Source organism: Rhinatrema bivittatum, chromosome 3, assembly GCF_901001135.1.
Source record: "Rhinatrema bivittatum chromosome 3, aRhiBiv1.1, whole genome shotgun sequence".
In the NCBI taxonomy this organism is placed as follows: domain Eukaryota; kingdom Metazoa; phylum Chordata; class Amphibia; order Gymnophiona; family Rhinatrematidae; genus Rhinatrema; species Rhinatrema bivittatum.
Window position 1 is genome coordinate 49,461,540 of NC_042617.1, and position 19,380 is coordinate 49,480,919.

The window sequence follows — 19,380 nt, forward strand, 5'->3', positions numbered from 1 at the left end:
ACCATTAGTATGGATCTCAGTAAATATCAGTGAGATCAGTGAGATTTTTTCTGCCATTTAGATGCCTTGTTATTCAATCTAGTCCTAGTTCCTTAGAATCTGCCTTTGTTTTAACTACCCTGAATATTCCTGTCATCTGCAAATTTGATCACTTCACATGTTGTTCCCCTTTCAAGATCATTAATGAACAGGTTGAACAACACTGGTCCCAGGACAAATCTTTGGGGGCACTCCACTATTCATTTTTCTCCTCTGGAAAAACTGAGCATTAAGTTCTACTCTTTGCTTTCCATGGCTTTTTAGTTTTCTGAGAAGTCTCTCATGAGGGACTTTATCAAACACCTTCTGGAAATCCAAATATACTGTATTGAACAGCTGTCCTTTAGCCGCATGTTTGTTTACACCTTCAAAGAATTATAATGTTAATAAGGCACAACTTCCCATTTCTAAATCCATGCTAGCACTTTCCCATTAAACTATGTTTAAATATCCATAGGACCAGTAATTTTGTTCTTAATTATAGCTTCCACAATTTTACCAGGCACAGATGGATCACCTCTGGAGCCCTTTTTGAAAATTGCCATTACAGTTGCTGCCCTCCAGTCCTCAGGTACAGAGGCAGATTTGAATGGTAGGTTACAGATTACCAGCAATCGATCTGCAATTTTATTTTTGAGTTCCTTTAGAATTCTGGGGTGAATAACATCAGCTCCCAGTGAAGTACAACTATTTAATTTGTCAGTTTGCTCTAGTACTTCTTCTAGATTCACACTTATTTGATTCAGGTCCTCTGAGTCATCACCCAGAAAAACAGCTGAGGTGTGGGAATCTCCCCATCATCCTGTTCTGTAAAGACTGAAGCAAAGAATTCATTTAATTTTTTGCTATGGCGTTTTACCCCCGCCCCCAGTCATCTAATGGCTACTGATTCTTTCACAGATTTTTTTGTTTCTAATATACTTGAAAAGGTTTTTATTATTAGTTTTTATCTCTGTGGCAAGTCTCTCCTCAATCATAATTTGACCATCTTTATTAGTATTTTACTTCTAATTTGATTGTGCTTATGTGCCTTCCTATTTTCCTCATGTTCTGCATTACATTTTGTTTTATATATGTTTTGTCTTTGATAGCCTCTTTTGCAGCACCATTTAGCCATGCTGGCATAAAGTAAAACCCCTTGGAAATAGTGTTTGGTTGTGAGGACTGAAGTTACTCCAAAACGTTGTGAACTGTATGTGGTTGCCCTCCAGAGGTCTCAATTGTGGTAGATTCTTTGCTAGAGCAAAAATGTATGTTACCATAGTAGGTCCTAAACCAACCTAAAAGAAATACAGACACTGAAATATATTCTGAAAGCCATCATCATCTGAAAATCATTTGTGACCTATGAAAATAAGTGAGGAGTTTCAATTTAGTTCAGAGTGTACTCATGTCAGCAAAAGTAAAAAAAATCAACTGATATTCATTGGCACCTTTTTGACAGCAAAGACACCAGAGGTTGAATGAGGGTGGAAACTGAAATACGTCTTCACCTTTAGAACTGTCCCCCCATAAATGGGTTGAGTCATTTTAATAGGGCAGTACAGGGAATATGCCATTGTAACTACTGATATACCCATTTTGCAGCTACATGGAGATTGTCAGTATCTAGTGAATTCAATCCAGTCGCATTCACCACCACTAAATTCTTTGGAAAACAATAAATTTCTATCACTATTATTTTAAAATTATTTCTAAAATCAATAAAAACATTAAAAAGGAGGTCATAATCACAGATATGTGAAAATTGTCATGCCAAAAGCAAAGTAGTGCAAATCAATCAGAAAGTCAAGATTTTACATTTCATACATCCCTAAAAACCTATTACCATTAAAATGATTTCTTCATTCATTTTCTCTAGTATTTGCTTCTAATTTCCTGAAAATTTACCACATTTCTTAAAAAAAGGGTTTTGCATTAACTTCTATGTCAAAATATTTTCACAGAAAGGAAAGAAAAGACAATTTCTCTGAAAATGATTTGCAAACTTAAAACCTTACATTTCATGCATCCTTTGTCACAATAGTCAGCATTATATAAAGTTGCTTGTTTTCTGGTTTGTTTTATGTGTATAAAGATGGGTATGATAAAATGCAAGTCTGTGTTTTGAAACAATTTACTGATGCTAATGCTGTGTATCATATTTGGGTAGGGAAGAAGAGCTGAAATACCTTCAATTTCTTCAAGATGTCACAAACGACATATTATTGGGAAGTTACAGCTCCAGCAAGTAAGTACATGGGGCTCTCTGCTCATGGAAATTCATGTACAGAACGGAGCTATAACAAACTGTGATGTGTACTCACCAAGTATCATCATTGTTTATTGATATCATGCATTTCCAACCACAGAAATCAAAGGCATGTTACAACAGGCTTTGTCTTTACAGTGCCTAGCACGGTGTTTTATTATAGGTAGAATATACATATTTTAGAATAAATCACGAATAAATAATAAATATAAGGTAGCGTGATCAACAAAATTCTACATGTGTAGTTTACAGTTTACAAATGAAAGTGTTGTAAAGGCAGATATACAGGAATACATTTCAGTTCACAGTATAAGTTAATTAAAAACTGTAGGCTAAACAAATGTAGGATAGTTGAAATCTGCATTAAGACTAGCCCGTATTGGATTTCCCCTAATCTGATTTTTTTTCCTAGAGGAGAGGAAGGATTTGAGACATTCAAATGCCTCATAGAAATAATGCTCAAGAGATGAGTGTTTTTCACGTGCTAGAACAGGGGTCATGGCAGGAGGTTGAAAGGGGACAGATTTAGGAGCATCATAAGGTGAACGCATGTAACAGCCTCTCAGCCTCCCTACGGAGGTGGCGGTCGTAATAACAATATCAGAATTCAAGAAGAAATGGATCAAGCACAGAGATTCCTAAGCTGCAGGGAAGCAAAGGTAAAACTGGAGATCAAGGCGGGACTGTGGTATTGCAACTAGAAAGAAAAATGAGCAGATGAGATGGGCATTGTAGTCTTTATCTGCCAATCATATTCTCTGTTTCTATGTTTTACATTACCATAAAGATTTATGTTTCATGGGAAATCTATTTGACAAGACTCAGATCCTGATGGAAGCTTCGGGCTGCCAGCAGTGCTAACTTCCTTCTGCTGCTGGTAGCTGCAGCAGCAGCAGAGCTGCCTCAGCCGTGGAAGCCAATGTGTTGCCGCAGCTGTCAGCAGTCGATGCTGTCGGTAGCTTTGAGTCCCCTTTAGGCTCTGAGCTTTGCCAAATAAAATATCCTCCAAAAAAGTAAATCCTAATTACAGCTGACAAGAAGATCTCATATAAAATATAGAGATGTGAATCGTTTTTTGTGTTCGTGTCGTTCTTCATCTTTCGGCCGCAGCTGAAAATGTTGTTTTTTTTTGCGGTTCGGTGTTTTGGTTTTTTTTTTCGCGAAAAATCTTTTTTTGAGTTAGTGCGCGCTAACTCCCCGTTAGTGCACACTAATCCAAGAAACAAATTTTTGTGAAAAAATGGGAAAATCCCAATCATTTTTTGGGGTCCCCAAAACATGCCGAATTGGACAATTTTGTTGAAATTTTCCAATTCGGAAAAAACGAATACACATCTCTAATAAAATATATAACTATACTAAAATATATGATTTATTCCTATGATCTGTCCCTAAGGTTGAAAAAATGTATTGATGAGCCCTTAAAAGTAAACAAGAGCCAGCTTGATGGCTCAGTCGCAGTGCCGTGTGCTGCCCTGTGTAAGACTTGGGTTTGATTATCAGAAAGATCTGACCCTTCCCTGGGTTAACCAGGACTGGAGGTGCTGCTGAGGCAGTGTTCACATGCACTGGGAGGAAGGGAAGCTCTAGTCAATGGCAGCACAAAGTGGGAAGACTCAGGGTCCACATCACTGCATTCTGGATGGAGCCGAGGTCCCTGGGTCCTGTCTCAGGACTGTCACTGCAATGGCTGAGCTAAGTGAGTTGGGCAGGAATTTAAAACTGGAAATAAAATCCACAAGTAAGCTGTAAAGGAAGGCTCGGGTGTTATGACTTGTAGATGTGTGGGCCCTGGGCCGAAGTGAGAGATGGCACCGCCCACAGGGAGGAGCCCCGTGAGCCTCACCGTCGGGAGGCGCGGTCTCAGTGGACCGCGCCTCCTGACGGTGTGGAATAGAGTCTTTATTATAAAAGTAGAAAGGGCACAGCCCGCGGAGCACGGGGGGTGCAGGAGGAGGAGATAAGGTCTGAGAAGGGGTACACCCAGAGGGAATGCCTCAGACGTGAATATCCGGTAATGGTTCGCAGAGCGGGGTAACACCGAAGTAGTCTCTCCGAAGTGTTGATGCGGTAGTGGCCTGCAGTGCAGGATACACGAAGTAGTCCCTCCGAAGTAGTTAAATCACAAGCAGATTGTGCTAAATTGGAGGAAGACCTTGTGAGACTGGAAAATTGGGCATCCAAATGGCAGATGAAATTTAATGTGGATGTGCAAGGTGATGCATATAGGGAAAAACAACCCTTGCTGTAGTTACACGATGTTAGGTTCCATATTAGGTGCTACAACCCAAGAAAGAGATCTAGGCGTCATAGTGGATAACACATTGAAATCATCGGTGCAGTGTGCTGCGGCAGTCAAAAAAGCAAACAGAATGTTGGGAATTATTAGAAAGGGAATGGTGAACAAAACGTAAAGGGGTAGATTTTTTTAAAAAGCGCATTCGTGTACTTTTGTTTGCGCACCAGGCGCAAGGCAAGGCTGCCGATTTTGGGCAGCCGGTGCGCGCCGAGCCGCGCAGCCTGTCTCCGTTCCCTCCGAGGCCGCTCCGAAATCGGGATGTCTGGTGTGTGTCTGCTCGGGTGCTAGTACAGGGGGATGCAGAAACTTCCTGGGTTTGGGACATGTATGTTTGATTTTTTGGGGGGGTGGTTTCGGGTTACTGGTTTGTGCAAGCGTCACATGAGAAACATAGGTCAGGGGTATGTGCAGGGTCATGCTTTACACATGTAATATATGCTGTCTTGGGACACTGGTATTTATCATTTGTGTTTTGCCTATGGTTTGTAACTGTGTATTGTGTAATGCAGCTCCATCACTGCTCTCTACATTAAAGGTGGGGATGGAAGGGAAATAGAACCAAGAGCTAAGAGAAACAGATAAGTATGAGAGAAAATATGTGTGAAGCTTGCTGGGCAGACTAGATGGGCCATTTGGTCTTCTTCTGCCGTCATTTCTATGTTTCTATGTTTCTATGTGTTGTTGGTTGGAGTGCAGCCTCTTTACCTGGCTTTGTACTGACCTTCTTCAATAAAAAACTATTTTGAAAAAAAAAAAACAACTGTCCCCTAAAATCCTAAACCACCACTAAAACCTCGCCTCGAGTTTTTAGTTGCCCCCCCCCCCCCCATAGTAATATAAATAGTTGACTATTAGGAAGGCCTCAGCAGATGCTTTCTCTCCCTCACTTCCCCAGTTGCTATAGCATTTTGATGAATCTAGGGGCAAGTCTGATTCAACCATCCAGAACAGTAAAATCAGTATAGCTTATCTATAAAGATATAGATCCTGAAATTCTAATACAAGATCACAGAAATAAAGGTTAACAAACAAAAGAAAATTAAGGTGATACCTATTTATTGGACTAACTTTTATACATTTCTTGATTAACTTTCAGGAATTAACACTTCCCTTCCTCAAACCCAGGAAAAGCAATATTTGTCATTGAACTCAACTTGATGTGCCACAGAATAGTGTGTAGACAGAACATCCTGTTTCTTAGCCCTGGAAATGTTACTCCTGGTCAGAGGTGGAGTAAAGTTTCCAGCGCCGGTGTTGGTCTACGGGCAGAAGCAGGAGTTCTGGTGCCATGACCTGCAGGCGGGATTTATGTGCAGAAAACATGCTTTGCACACACACACAGGGACGGTAACTTTCAAACTGGTAAATGAGGGCACATGTGCGCGCATTCATCTGCCCATGCCCAGCGCATGTTATAAAACAGCCTGGCCGTGTGCACGTGTGCGCCAAATGTTAAGTGGATTCACACAAATGCGCACCAATGCCGCTTTTACCCCTTAAATTGGGGGATTTGAAAAGGGGGGGGGGGCGTGCCGACGCCATTTCCAGTTTTAACAGTTCATCCTGTTTGCCCAATTAAAAGATAGTTCTTCCAAACCCCCCTGGTTTAACAGCCTTCACTCCCCCCCCCCCCCCCAGTTATCCCTGACCCTTAAAGCCCCATCAATCCATATATTTATCTTTATTTTATAACTTACACAGCATCCATAGCAGAAGTAAAGCTGCGGGACATCGGCGCGTGCCAGAGTGTGTAAGTATTTACACACACACAGCTTAGCTTCACGCCCCAAAATGCCCAAGTTTTCAAAAAAGGGGTGGGGTGTGGGAGGGTCCCACACCCCACCCCTTTTTGAAAACGTACAAGATGTGCACCCTGAGGCATTTACTCACGCATCCAGGCGGCTTTTAAAATCCACTCAGTGCACACGAGCTCGACATATTCACACACCTCCTAATTATTGCATGTGTCAGGCTTTTAAAATTCACCTTAAAACTTTTTTTTTTTCTGGGCATAAATACGCTTTAAGGGGCAAATCTTAAAACTTACACGAGGGTGCAGATTTGTTCACGCAATTCAGCGCGAACAAATCTACGCCCAATTTTATAACATGCGCGAGCCGAGCAGCCTGCCAATTTCGGAGCGGCCTTGGAGGGAACTTTTTTTTTGGTCCCCACAACCTTTCCCTCCCTTCCCCTATCTAACCCATCCCCCAGCCCTAACTAAATCCTCCCTACCTTATTTCGTGGAGTTATGCCTGCCTCTGGCAGGTGTAACTTGGCGTGCTGCCGGCTCCCTGCCCCGGCACAGGCCTCTGTGCTGGAGCATTCAGCCCCCGCCCCCGGACTACCATCACGCCTCCGGCCCCGCCCCCGAACCTCCAGCACGCCCCAGGACCGCCCCTTATTCGAAGCCCCGGGAGATACACGTGTCCCGGGGCTTGCGCACGCCGCCGAGCCTATGCAAGATAGGCTCGGAGCGCGCAGGGGGAGCTTGGGGCAGGTTTTCGGGGGTTACGCGCGTACCCTTTTGAAAATGTGCGAAAAAAGTGCTTTCTCTGCTAAAAGCATTTTTATACTCATAAATCATAATTTTATGCACACAAAATATACAAAAATTGTTTTGTGCATATAAATCCTGTCTGAGAGAATCCCTCCACCTTCCAAGTTAAAATGTGCAAACAACCTATGCTAAGCACACATTTTAGTTCAGGTTTGTGTGCACATTTCTGTGTTTGCTCACACATTTAACGCCCGATACATTAGTAAACCAGTTGCTTACTGCATCAGGAGTTACATTTTTATTGTTAGTGCCTTTGTTAAGAAACAGTCTTAATGCAGAGCTTAGAGGTGGCATTAGAGGAACTGCAAGCTTTCAACTGTTATGAGAAAGGGCAAAATGAGATCACGGGCATAGAATACTGGATACATCTGAAATTCTGTGGCAAGACACAGACCAGTAGAGGTTTTTGTTCGCTTTAGTATGTTGTGCCATTATATGACTATTTTTTTATTATGCTATAAATTTTGTTTTTGATTGCTTCTTTTAGGGCATTAGATGGTATATTTAAAGCACACATGGAAAGCAGAAGACATGAACTTGATGAGGTAAGCAAAGGTGTGCTATCAAGACTTTATCCTGGCCAGTAGAATACTTTTATTTAAATTTAAAGCTGAATAACTATTTATAGCATTGATTTCAACAATTTGAAGTGCATGGGAAAAAAAGAAAGACAATATTTTGGATAAACTGGCTGCTACAATATACTCTCTGCAGGTTTGTAAGGCTTTCTCAGATAGACATAATGTCCATTTTTTCTCCTTCCTGGAAAAGTTTTGGATTTAAGGAGCACCCTGTCTTTGTGCAAGGAATGTATTCTGTTCCTTTATAATTATTCTTTTCATCTGCTGAGGGGAAAACATGCCCAAACAAGCTGGAAAGATTTAACACACAATATGAGCATTTCATACAATTCTTGAATTTCAGGAGCTTTTGTAAGCCTCCAGTAACCTCAAACATTATGATATATGATGTGGTAGAGTCCTTGGCTGAGTGGGAGGGGTTAGCATTGTGGCATCAGCAGGGTGTAAGCTCAGACAGTACGGTATTTGCTGTGGGCGGGGTCCCTGGCTGAGTGGGAGGGGTTAGCATTGTGGTATCAGCAGGGTGTAAGCTCAGACAGTACAGTATTTGCTGTGGGCGGGGTCCCTGGCTGAGTGGGAGGGGTTAGCATTGTGGCATCATTGCAATAGCGTAGTCAAGCAAAGTGGAGGTCTGGGCTAGGAGACGATCTGTAGCGCAGTCAGGCAAAGTGGAGGTCTGGGCTAGGAGACGATCTGTAGCGCAGTCAGGCAAAGTGGAGGTCTGGGCTAGGAGACAATCTGTAGCGCAGTCAGGCAAAGTGGAGGTCTGAGCTAGGAGACGATCTGTAGCGCAGTCAGGCAAAGTGGAGGTCTGAGCTAGGAGACGATCTGTAGCGCAGTCAGGCAAAGTGGAGGTCTGGGCTAGGAGACAATCTGTAGCGCAGTCAGGCAAAGTGGAGGTCTGGGCTAGGAGACGATCTGTAGCGCAGTCAGGCAAAGTGGAGGTCTGGGCTAGGAGATGATCTGTAGCGTAGTCAATAAATGAATGAACCACATGTATATTATGAATGCCACTTGTGCTGATTCAAGTGATAACCCTCATAAACGAGCCAAAAGCACAAATGTAACAAAAAGTTTTTTTGCTAGTTCACTTCTGGTATTTCAGTCACTTCTGCTATTTCAGTAACTTTGTTGCAAAATGTATCATACACCCCCATTATTCATTGAGCAGGTATAACACTTGTATTCATGAAGCCACTGTTTGATTTTTTTTTTTTTTTTTTTACATTATATGTATGCAAAAACACACTTGTCCTTAACATAGAGCGTTAAGTATAGCGGCTCTATTCTGCCCACCCATCACAGCATATGTGTCAAATTCTTCGTCAGGGGACGCTCTTTGAACTACAAAGAAAAGAAAACCAATTTTCTAGATGTAAAAGTTCAACCTTGCATAGAACAAAAAATGTATACATTCCTGTAATACATACATGTCTTAGCAAAAAATGTTTTCTTTGGGGTAGATTTTCAAAGGGATACGCGCGTACCCCCCGAAAACCTACCCCAAGCCCCCCCTGCGCGTGCCGAGCCTATTTTGCATAGGCTCGGCGGCGCGCGTAAGTCCCGGGGCTTGCATGGAGGGGCGTTTCGGGGGGGCGTGCCGGGAGTGATGCGGCATTTCGGGGGCGTGCCGGGAGTGACGCGGCATTTCGGGGGCATGACGGGAGTGACGGCATTTCAGGGGCGTGTCTGTGGGCGTGGTTCCGGACCGGGGGCGTTCCGGGGACGTGATAGCGGCCCCTGGACCAGCCCCCGGACCGGAACATGGAGCGAGGCAGCCGGCCCGGCAGGCGTAACTTTCTGGATAGAGGTAGGGGGGAGGTTTAGATAGGGCCGGGGGGGGGGGGGGGGGGTTAGGTAGGGGAAGGTGAGGGGAAGGTGAGGGGAGGGTGAAGGAAAGTTCCCTCCGAGGCTGCTTCTGATTTCGGAGCGGCCTCGGAGGGAACGGAGGCAGGCTGCGCGGCTCGGCGCACGCAGGCTGCCGATTTTGGGCAGCCTTGCGCGCGCCGACCCCGGATTTTAATGGCTACGCGCGTATCTATTGAAATCCCGCGTACTCTTGTTCGTGCCTGGTGCGCGAACAAAAGTACGCGTGTACGCAGATTTATATAATCTGCCTCTTTGTTTTCTCAATGTGGCTGCGGCGTCTCAGAGAGAAGGTATGTGGTACATTTTGCAACAAAGTAACTGAAATACCAGACGTGAACTAGCAAAAAAAAAAAAAAAAACCAGTTTGTGCTTTTGGCTCGTTTATGAGGGTTATCACTTGAATCAGCACAAGTGGCATTCATAATATACGGGTGGTTCATTCATTTATTGTAGGCGCATATATAGCACATTGGTTACCAGTTTTGTTGACCTACACTGTAGCGTAGGCAGGCAAAGCGGAGATCTGGGCTAGGAGAAGATCAATGGAGTGGACAGACAAAGCAGAGGTCGAGTCCAGGAGAAGATCAATCTGTAGTAAAGGTAGATTGCAGGAACTCAGGAAAGGGAAAAAAACAGGAACTCGAAGGAAACAGGAACCAGGAACACGATGAAATCACCCGGCGGCAACGAAGTGCACGACCAGCATGGATACCTGTTGCAAAGGCGACGAAGAGGAGTTGAGCCCGGCCTTATATACTGGAGCTTCAGCGACGTCATCCACCGGGGCCGCAGCCAAGTTCCCACCACGGGCCCTTAAAACCAAGAGTGATGCGCGTGCGCGCATCTAGGGATGGGCACGGCCCTAAACGACAGCATCTCACCGCAGGCCATGCGGAGAAGCTTGTCGCAGAACACAGGAGCTTGGTGCAGTAGCCGCAAGGGACGTGGAACCAGAACCAGACGATGGATTCAGCAACGGAAGGTGAGAGGGCCGGGCCACGGGCCTGCTGCAGCCAGCACATACAACAAGTATTTGCTGTGGGCGGGGTCCCTGGCTCAGTGGGAGGGGTCCCAGGCTGAGTGGGAGGGGCTAGCATTGTGGCATCAGCAGGGTGTAAGCTCAGACAGTACGGTATTTGCTGTGGGCAGGGTCTCTGACTGAGTGGGAGGGGTCCCAGGCTGAGTGGGAGGAGCTAGCATCGTGGCATCAGCAGGGTGTAAGCTCAGACAGTACAGTATTTGCTGTGGGCAGGGTCCCAGGCTGAGTGGGAGGGGCTAACATTGTGGCATCAGCAGGGTGTAAGCTCAGACAGTACAGTATTTGCTGTGGGCAGGGTCCCAGGCTGAGTGGGAGGGGTTAGCATTGTGGCATCAGCAGGGTGTAAGCTCAGACAGTACAGTATTTGCTGTGGGCAGGGTCCCAGGCTGAGTGGGAGGGGTTAGCATTGTGGCATCAGCAGGGTGTAAGCTCAGACAGTACAGTATTTGCTGTGGGCAGGGTCTCTGACTGAGTGGGAGGGGTCCCAGGCTGAGTGGGAGGAGCTAGCATCGTGGCATCAGCAGGGTGTAAGCTCAAATAGGCCGATACAGTAAAATGCACTCAGCCGAGCGCACTGTTTAACACGCAGGTTGGACATGGGTTTTTGATGCACGTCCACTACCTCTTATACTGTAAGAGGTTTAGCGCGTCGAGCCACCAACCGCACATTTTATGCTTAGAAACTGTACAGAAAAGCAGAAAATACTGCTTTTCTGTACACCCGCCAACTTAATATCCTAGCGCTATTAAGTTGGAGGAACCAAAAATGTTAAAAAAAAATTTATTTTTTTTTTTTAAATGCGCGGCCGGTCAGGTTAGGAAACGGACGCTCAATTTTGCCAGCGCCCATTTTCCTAACCTCTGGGGGTCAGTGGGTTCAGAAAACAGAGGCCCTAAGGACGCGCTACTGTCCCTAGCACCTCCTTTGTAGCGCAACCCTTCATTTAAATACAGATTCGCGCAGCCAGGAGAAGTGGCTGATTGTGCATTGCTCAACACGGAGCACCCGTTCTCCCGCACTTCTTATTATATCAGCCTGAAACAGTACAGTATTTGCTGGGGGCGGGGTCCCTGACTCAGTGGGTGGGACTAGCATTATGACATAAGGAGGCTGAAAGCAGACCTGGGGAGCAGGTATCTAATCACCTTAGATACATTTTCTGAACATGAATGGTCTCCTTTTGATTCTTAACAAGTTTATCTCATCACAATTGGTGCAAATCTGTTGAAGTACAATGTGGCAAGTAAGGGGACCACAAATAGATGGACAGAAAAATAGATAAACCTTTCCAAGCAAATAGGCACTTTCATACATTATCAAATGTGCTTTAAAAAATACATTTGTAATTATATGGTTTTCAATCAGAAGTAGGGAAATCTTGGATGCTTTGTCCACTTTCAGTTTTGCTAGCTCCACATGAACACCTTAGTTTATTTTTCACACAAACACCTTAGTTCTTAGTATGCCACCTTTCAATAATCTGTCTAGGCGGTTTATATATTAAAAACATGAATACGTAGATTAAGAACATAAGAATATAAAACGTGCCATGCTGGCTCAGATTAAGGTCCATCGAGCCCAGCATCTGGTCTCCGACTGTGGTCAATCTGGGTCACGAGTATCCATCAGATGCTCAGTATTTGATCTGTTTTTTGTATCACATTCCCAGGCATAAGCTCGGGCTTTCCCAAGTCTACCTGGCTGCTGTCTGTTTATGGATTTTTCCTTCAGAAATTTGTCCAACCCTCTTTTGAACCCCACTATTTTAGCTGCTTTGACACATCCTCTAGCAACAGATTCCATAGCTTGATTGTGTGTTGAGTGAAAAAATACTTCCTTTGATTTGTTTTAAATCCTCCTAGTTTCATGAGTGTTCCCCTAGTCCTAGTGTTATTTGAAAGGGCAAATAATCATTCCTTATATTTACCCATTCCTCCCCACTCATGATTTTCTAAATTTCGATCTTATTCTCTCTCAATCATTTTTTCTCCAAACTAAAGAGCCCTAATCTGCTTAGCCTTTTTCCATAAGGGAGCATTATCAATTTTGTCACCCTTTTCTGTACTTTTTCCATGTCCACCATGTCTTTTTTGAGATGGGGTAATCAGAACTGCACATAGGGGTGCATTTTAAAAGACAGCACATGTGCAAACAAAAGCACGCTGGATTTTATAAGATACGCGCGTAGCCGCGCATATCTTATAAAATCTGGGGTCGGCGCGCGCAAGGGGGTGCACATTTGTGCAACTTTCGCGCACCGAGCCCTGCGCGCACTGCCCGTTCCCTCCGAAGCCCCACCGAAATCGGAGCAGCCTCGGAGGGAACTTTCCTTCCACCCCACCCCCCCCCCGCGGCCCTATTTAGACCCCCCCCCCCTACCTTTATCTGAAAAGTTACTACTGCCTCCGGGTAGTAGTAACTTACGGCGCCGGCTGTCTGCTAGCGCGGCAGGCCCTGACACAGGCCGCTGTGTCGGGGCACTTGGCCACGCCCCTGGACCACCCACACGCCCCCGATCCGACACCACACCCCTGGCAATGCCCCCGACCGCCCCTTTTTGCGCGTCCCGTGGCTTGCGCGTGCCACCGAGCCTATGCAAAATAGGCTCAGCACACACAGGGTTTTTTTTAAAAGAGTTACACATGTACCTTATGCGTGTAACCCTTTTAAAATCTGGCCCATAATATTAAAGATGTGCACCATGGATCTATACAAAGGCATTATGATACTTTCAGTTTTGTTCTCTATTCCTTTCCAATTAATCCCTAACATTCTATACACCTTTTTGACCACCACTGTACGCTGAGCCAAAGATTTCAAGGCATTGTCCACAATAACTCCAAGGTCAATTTCCTGGGTGGAGACTCGTAATATGGAGCCCAGCATTGTGTATGTGTAGCTGGGATTATTTTTCCCTACATGTAGTACTTTGCACTTGTCCACATTAAATTGCATCTGTCTTTTAGATGCTCAGTCTCGTAGTCTCACGTTCTTCTGCAGTTCCTCACAATCTGCTGCTATTTTAATGATTCAAAACAATTTTGTGTCATTTGCAAATGTAGTCATCTCACTCACTCCTTTCTCCAGATCATATATGAATATGAAATGCTACATATCAGAAGTCTCGGTACAGATAGCTGGGGCACTCCCTTTTCTCCATTTGGAAAACTGACCATATCGTTTTGTCTTAAATTAAAAAAAAAAAAACTTAAGACATGGCTCTTTAAACAAGCATATCCTGAATAGGACTCTTTTTAATCAGCCCTAGCTTACTCGACCCACAGCATCCCCCGGCTGCCCTATGATAATATTCACTGAATAGTAAATTATGATACCTTTGCATGCTATTTTGTAATTAGTTATTTTTTGTATAAATGCAAAATTCTGTTCCATACTATACTTGTGCATCATGCAAGTTATTGTTTTCCTTGAGTTATTCTACCTGTCCTTTCACCCCTGTACTTTGCTCTCTACTTTTCCCTCTGCTCCCCTCGCCCCTTCCCTGTTTTTTGTATTTTCTCTCAGTTACATGTAAACCAATATGATGTACCCACGAATACCAGTATTAAAAAGTTATTAAATAAATAAAATAAATGTATCCAGTTACCAATCCATAATAAGATGCTTCAATCCCATGACCTTCCAATTTCTTGAGGAATCACTCCTAAGATACTTTGGCAAATACCTTCTGAAACTACAAATACACTATTTCAACCGGCTCTCTCTTATCACCATGTTCATTTACATCTTTGCACCTTTGTCTGGCTGTTCAGTAATTTTCAGTTTTTAAGAATAGCTTCTAGCATTTTGCCTGGCACAGACATCAGGTTCACCCATCTTCAGTTTTTGGAATCACACCTGGAGTCTTTTTTTAAAAATTTCATTGGCCACTCTCCAGTACTCTGTTACAATGGTTGTTTTATATGATAGGATGCAAATCACCAAAAACAGGGCTGTAATTTCATGTTTGAGTTCCTTCAGAACTCAGGGCGAATATCATCCATGTTGGGGGAGTGCTAGGGAGTGGTTCCAATTCTGGAGAGGTTAGTGTGCCCTTGGACCATGGCACAACTGCAGAGGAGCTCTGAGGAAGCGCCGAGGCAGACAAGGCATGTCCCAGCACGGGCGGACAGGCTAAAGACCAGGGACCCTAATCTCTGCCAAACCTGAACGCACCAGAAGAGACCCAACAATGCAATGCTGGTCTCTGGGGTAGTCCTCCGGCCACTCTATAGCCCTTTTGGACCTGCCGCCGGGAAACAGCACATGCAACAGTATGGACAAAGGTCGAGGACAGGCGATGGTACTGGAACAAGATGAAAACACTTGAAGACATGGTCGGGCAAAGACACTAGGTGAATGGACATGGCTAAGGCAAGGCTGAGGTTTCAGGATGAAGAGAGGAACATCAACGATGAGTGAACACTCAGCATGAAGAGGAATCCAGGCAACACTCAAAGCAACCTCCGACCTGGACCATGGCTTCAGTGACCCAACATGATCGACGCACCTGACAAGTCAACCAGAAGATGACGAAACTTCAGACCCGGCATGGAAAATGCACCAGAAGGTCATTTCAACGTTAAACAGAGGACGGCAGTCAGCTAGGCATCAAATATGGAACCAAGAATTCCGAAGACAAGGCTTCCAAGGAGAGGAGCCGGAAGGAGTGAATGCCTGGAGGCAGAACATCTGAAGAGAAAGACGTCAGGATATCTAAAGACAAGGATATCTGGGACAATAGAAGATGAGGACATCTGAAGATGAGGACTTCTGAAGACTAGGACTTCTGAAGACACAGAATCCGATGAGAGACCAGGAACCAAAGACATAGATGACGAGGAAATCCCCATGAAGAACAGAGTGTCTTGAAGAAGCTGGAAACTATGAGAAGTCCAGGAACGGACTGGCTCCTTGCGAAGGCGCTGGAAGACTGGCGAAGGGCCCTTGTATAGGGCTGAAATGGAGACAGCCTGAATGACATCATCAAGTGGGGCCATGGGGCTACTCCCACCATGGGCCCTTTAAGAAGACCGAAGAGGCGCGGCTGCGCACCTAGGAGAACAGGACCAGGGACAGCGGCATCCATGCCGCGACGAAGGAGCAGGAGCGGCATTAGGCCGCAAGGCAGGTCCCGGCATTGGTGGCTCCCAGGCCGCTGGAGGAATGACGACGTGGCCATTGGGCCATGAGGAGGAAGCTGACGTCGGTGGCCTCCAGGCTGCATGGAAGCACAGCAGCACAGCCCGCCATGCAGGAGGAAGGCGTGGGCGGCCTCCAGCCCGCAAGGCTGGACAGCTGTGGCTCCAACCACCATGAAAGACAGGCGGCGGCCTCCAGGCCATGTCGGAATGGCAGGCTGGTGAAGAGGTGAGAGGCTGCTCATAGCATCCTAACAATCCGGTCCCAGTGATTTGTTATCTAGTTTCACAGTGATTTTGTTTAGTTATTTAGAGTCATCATCATCAAGCAATGTTTCTGGTGTGGGTATATAGTGGGGCATCTACTCCACTACCATATATACCCCTGCCAACAGTAGGTGGTCCTTTTCTAATCTTTTCTTCAGTAAATACTGAACAAAAGTCTCTTGTAAACATGTCTCCTTTTTCCTTTCACTGACACACCAGAAAAAAATCTTATCTTGCTTTAGCTATGTTTTCTACCCCTTTTGTCTTTGCCATCCTGGTTACCTTCCCTTCTTCTTTCAGCTATTCCAGCTATTCTTCCATGTGCCCAACTTTCTGAGATGACTTGGTACTTTGTGAATACTAGAATTTTATCCTTACCTTTTCCGCCACTCTCACAGCATGTGAGTGCTTCGGCTGTGACATGATTGACACAACCCAATAGGCGAACCTGGCTTCACACAGACAGTAGTCAGATACACTCTAGATGGGACTAGGAGTCACCTATACCAGTCTCTTCCCCCACAGGTTGAGCCCTTGTGTTCTGAGGCTGGCAGGACTTGGGCAAGTAGTCCTGCAAGAGAGTGGTCAGGCAACATCGGACACAGCAGAGTCTGAGGCAGGCAGAGACAGGTAGCGTGATGATCCAAGCAAAGGTCAGGGTGGGTGGTTGTCAGGCAGAGATGAGATCCAGGCAAAGGTCAGAGTAGGTGGCAATCAGGCAGGGTTGAGGTCCAGGCAGTGGTCAAGTAATAAGATCAGTCTGCGAAGGAAAAGATGGGCAGAGACAAGGGTAAGGACTGGGACAGAAGCAAGGCTAGGCAAGGCAAGGAGAGGAGCTGGAGAGGAACAGGCAAAGTGAGAAGCAGGACAAGACTAAACAAGCAGCAAGACTGGAATGGTTGAGGAGAGGAGCAGGAGAACGAACACGCACTGTAGGCTTGGCAAGGTATAGGATGGGATCTGTTGCTGAGGTGCTGGCATGATGGACAGCTGGGATTTAAATACCCAGCCACAGATGACATCATCTGTTGGTGATGTGGCTAGTTTCCCGCCACGGGGCATTTAAGTAGGGGAGAGGCACACATGCACCTAAGCAGGAAGTCTGGCATTGGCAGCATCCAGCTGCAAAGGAAGCTGGAGCCTCAGGGTGAGTGTGGCTGGCCACGGGGCCATCCCACAGTTGGCCAAATGTTACAACCACCTCTTTTCAAACCCATACCAGTCTGATTTTTCCTCTTACTATATTTACTTTCCTAATGAAAGGATTTGTTGACTGACTGCTGTTCTACTTCACATTGAATGTCCCACCCTGCCAGTGCCTTTTAAGGAACTCCCCGATTTTAGCACATTTGCTACTTTTGAAGTCCAGGATTTTGTCTTTTCTATGATCACTCTCTGTTTTGGCTCTTAGATCACACCATCGTCCCGTGATCACTGGAGCTCAGGTGTCTACCCATCTAGGCAGCATAAATACTTTCTCCATTTGTTAGTACCAGCTCCAGTATTGTCTCCTCCTTTACAATACCATTTATCTGAGGAGATCCCTTAAGAAGCATTCGAGATCTCTCTACTTCTAACTTCTAACTTCTAACAGTATTACCAGAAAAGAGAGAAAAAACACAATGCATGCAGTATTTCAAGATCCATAACCAAAAGAAAAATCTAATTGAGATGGATAACTCTGTCAACAGTGGCACAACTACAAACAGAAAGAGTAAAGTGAATAACAAATCTCAACTAATATCTCATAAGGAGTCCAGGAAAAGCAATAACCTAAAAGAGAGTACCTGGAAGGCTATGACCACAAATGCTCATAGTTTGGGAAATAAAATCCCAGATCTGCAGGCCCTAATGGCTGAGGCAGAATTGGACATTGTTGCTATCACAGAAACATGGTTCACAGAATCTCATGAATGGGATACAACAATACCAGGCTACAACTTGTTAAGGAAGGACAGAAAGGATAGAAAAGGGGGAGGTGTGGCTCTTTATGTCAGAAACAACATCCAAGCATCTGAGCTACAAGGAAGTTGGGGTAAAGAAGAAGCTCTATGGGTCGACCTAAAAAAAGATGACGGAGTGTCCATTTATATTGGAGTGGTTTACAGGCCTCCAAACCAAAAGGAAGAGCTGGACAGAGATCTGATTGAAGACATCCATAAGATAGGTAGGAAGGGAGAAGTGGTGATCGTGGGTGACTTTAATATGCCAGATGTAGACTGGAAAATCCCATCTGCAGAAACTAAAAATAGTAGAGCAATAATGGATGCCATGCAAGAATCTTTGTTCAAACAAATGGTGTTGGAACCCACGAGAGAAGGTGCTATACTCGACTTATTGCTCACTAATGCAGATAATGTCTCAGATGTCCAGGTGGGCGCCCACCTCAGCAGCAGTGATCATCAAACGGTATGGTTTAATATCACTAATAGAATAGGGAAAAGAACCACAAAGACCCGAGTTTTACAGTTCAAAAACACAGACTTTGAGGAAATGGGAAAGTACCTGGAGGAAGAACTTAAAGGATGGGAGAACGAGAGAGATGTGGATCAGCAGTGGACCAATCTAAAAGGAGCAATCACCAAGGCAACTGCTCTATATGTTAGAAACATAAAGAAAAGCAAAAGAAAATTGAAACCTATCTGGTTCTCAAAGGAGGTGGCTGACAAAATTAAAGCTAAAAGAACAGCTTTCAAGAAATATAAAGGATCCCAAAGGGAGGAGCACAAAGAAGAATATTTGTATCAACTGAGGGAGACGAAGAAAACAATCAAGTTGGCAAAAAATCAAGCGGAAGAGAGGATTGCCAAGGAGATAAAAAATGGTGACAAAACATTTTTCAGATACATCAGCGAAAAGAGAAAGGTCCAAAGTGGTATAGTGAAATTGAAAGGTGGTAATGATCAATGTGTGGAGACAGACGAAGAAATGGCAGAAATATTAAACGAATACTTCAGCTCTGTGTTCACTAAGGAAGACCCTGGAGAAGGACCATCTCTACACAACAAAAAACTGGAGGGAAGTGGAATAGATGAAAATCCTTTTACAGTAGAAAATGTGTGGGAAGAGCTAAAGAACCTGAAAGTGGACAAAGCCATGGGGCCTGATGGGATTCATCCAAGGATATTGAGGGAGCTCAGAGATGTTCTGGCGGGTCCGCTGTGTGACCTGTTCAATAGATCCCTAGAAACGGGAGTGGTGCCGAGAGATTGGAGAAGAGCGGTGGTGGTCCCGCTTCACAAGAGTGGGAACAGGGAGGAGGCTGGCAACTACAGACCGGTTAGCTTCACTTCGGTGGTGGGAAAAGTAATGGAGTCTCTGCTGAAAGAGAGA

At 44.9% G+C, this 19,380-nt stretch overlaps 1 protein-coding gene across 1 annotated transcript in view; it reads left to right on the forward strand.

The window, feature by feature from the left end:
- Positions 1-19,380, forward strand: part of LOC115086828 (spermatogenesis-associated protein 7-like) — a 276,148-nt gene that overhangs the window by 211,785 nt on the left and 44,983 nt on the right. Inside the window, exons 9-10 of the mRNA XM_029593202.1 lie at positions 2,192-2,269; positions 7,637-7,694. Of these exons, the coding sequence (XP_029449062.1) occupies positions 2,192-2,269; positions 7,637-7,694 (136 nt within the window). The remainder of the gene's footprint in view (positions 1-2,191; positions 2,270-7,636; positions 7,695-19,380) is intronic.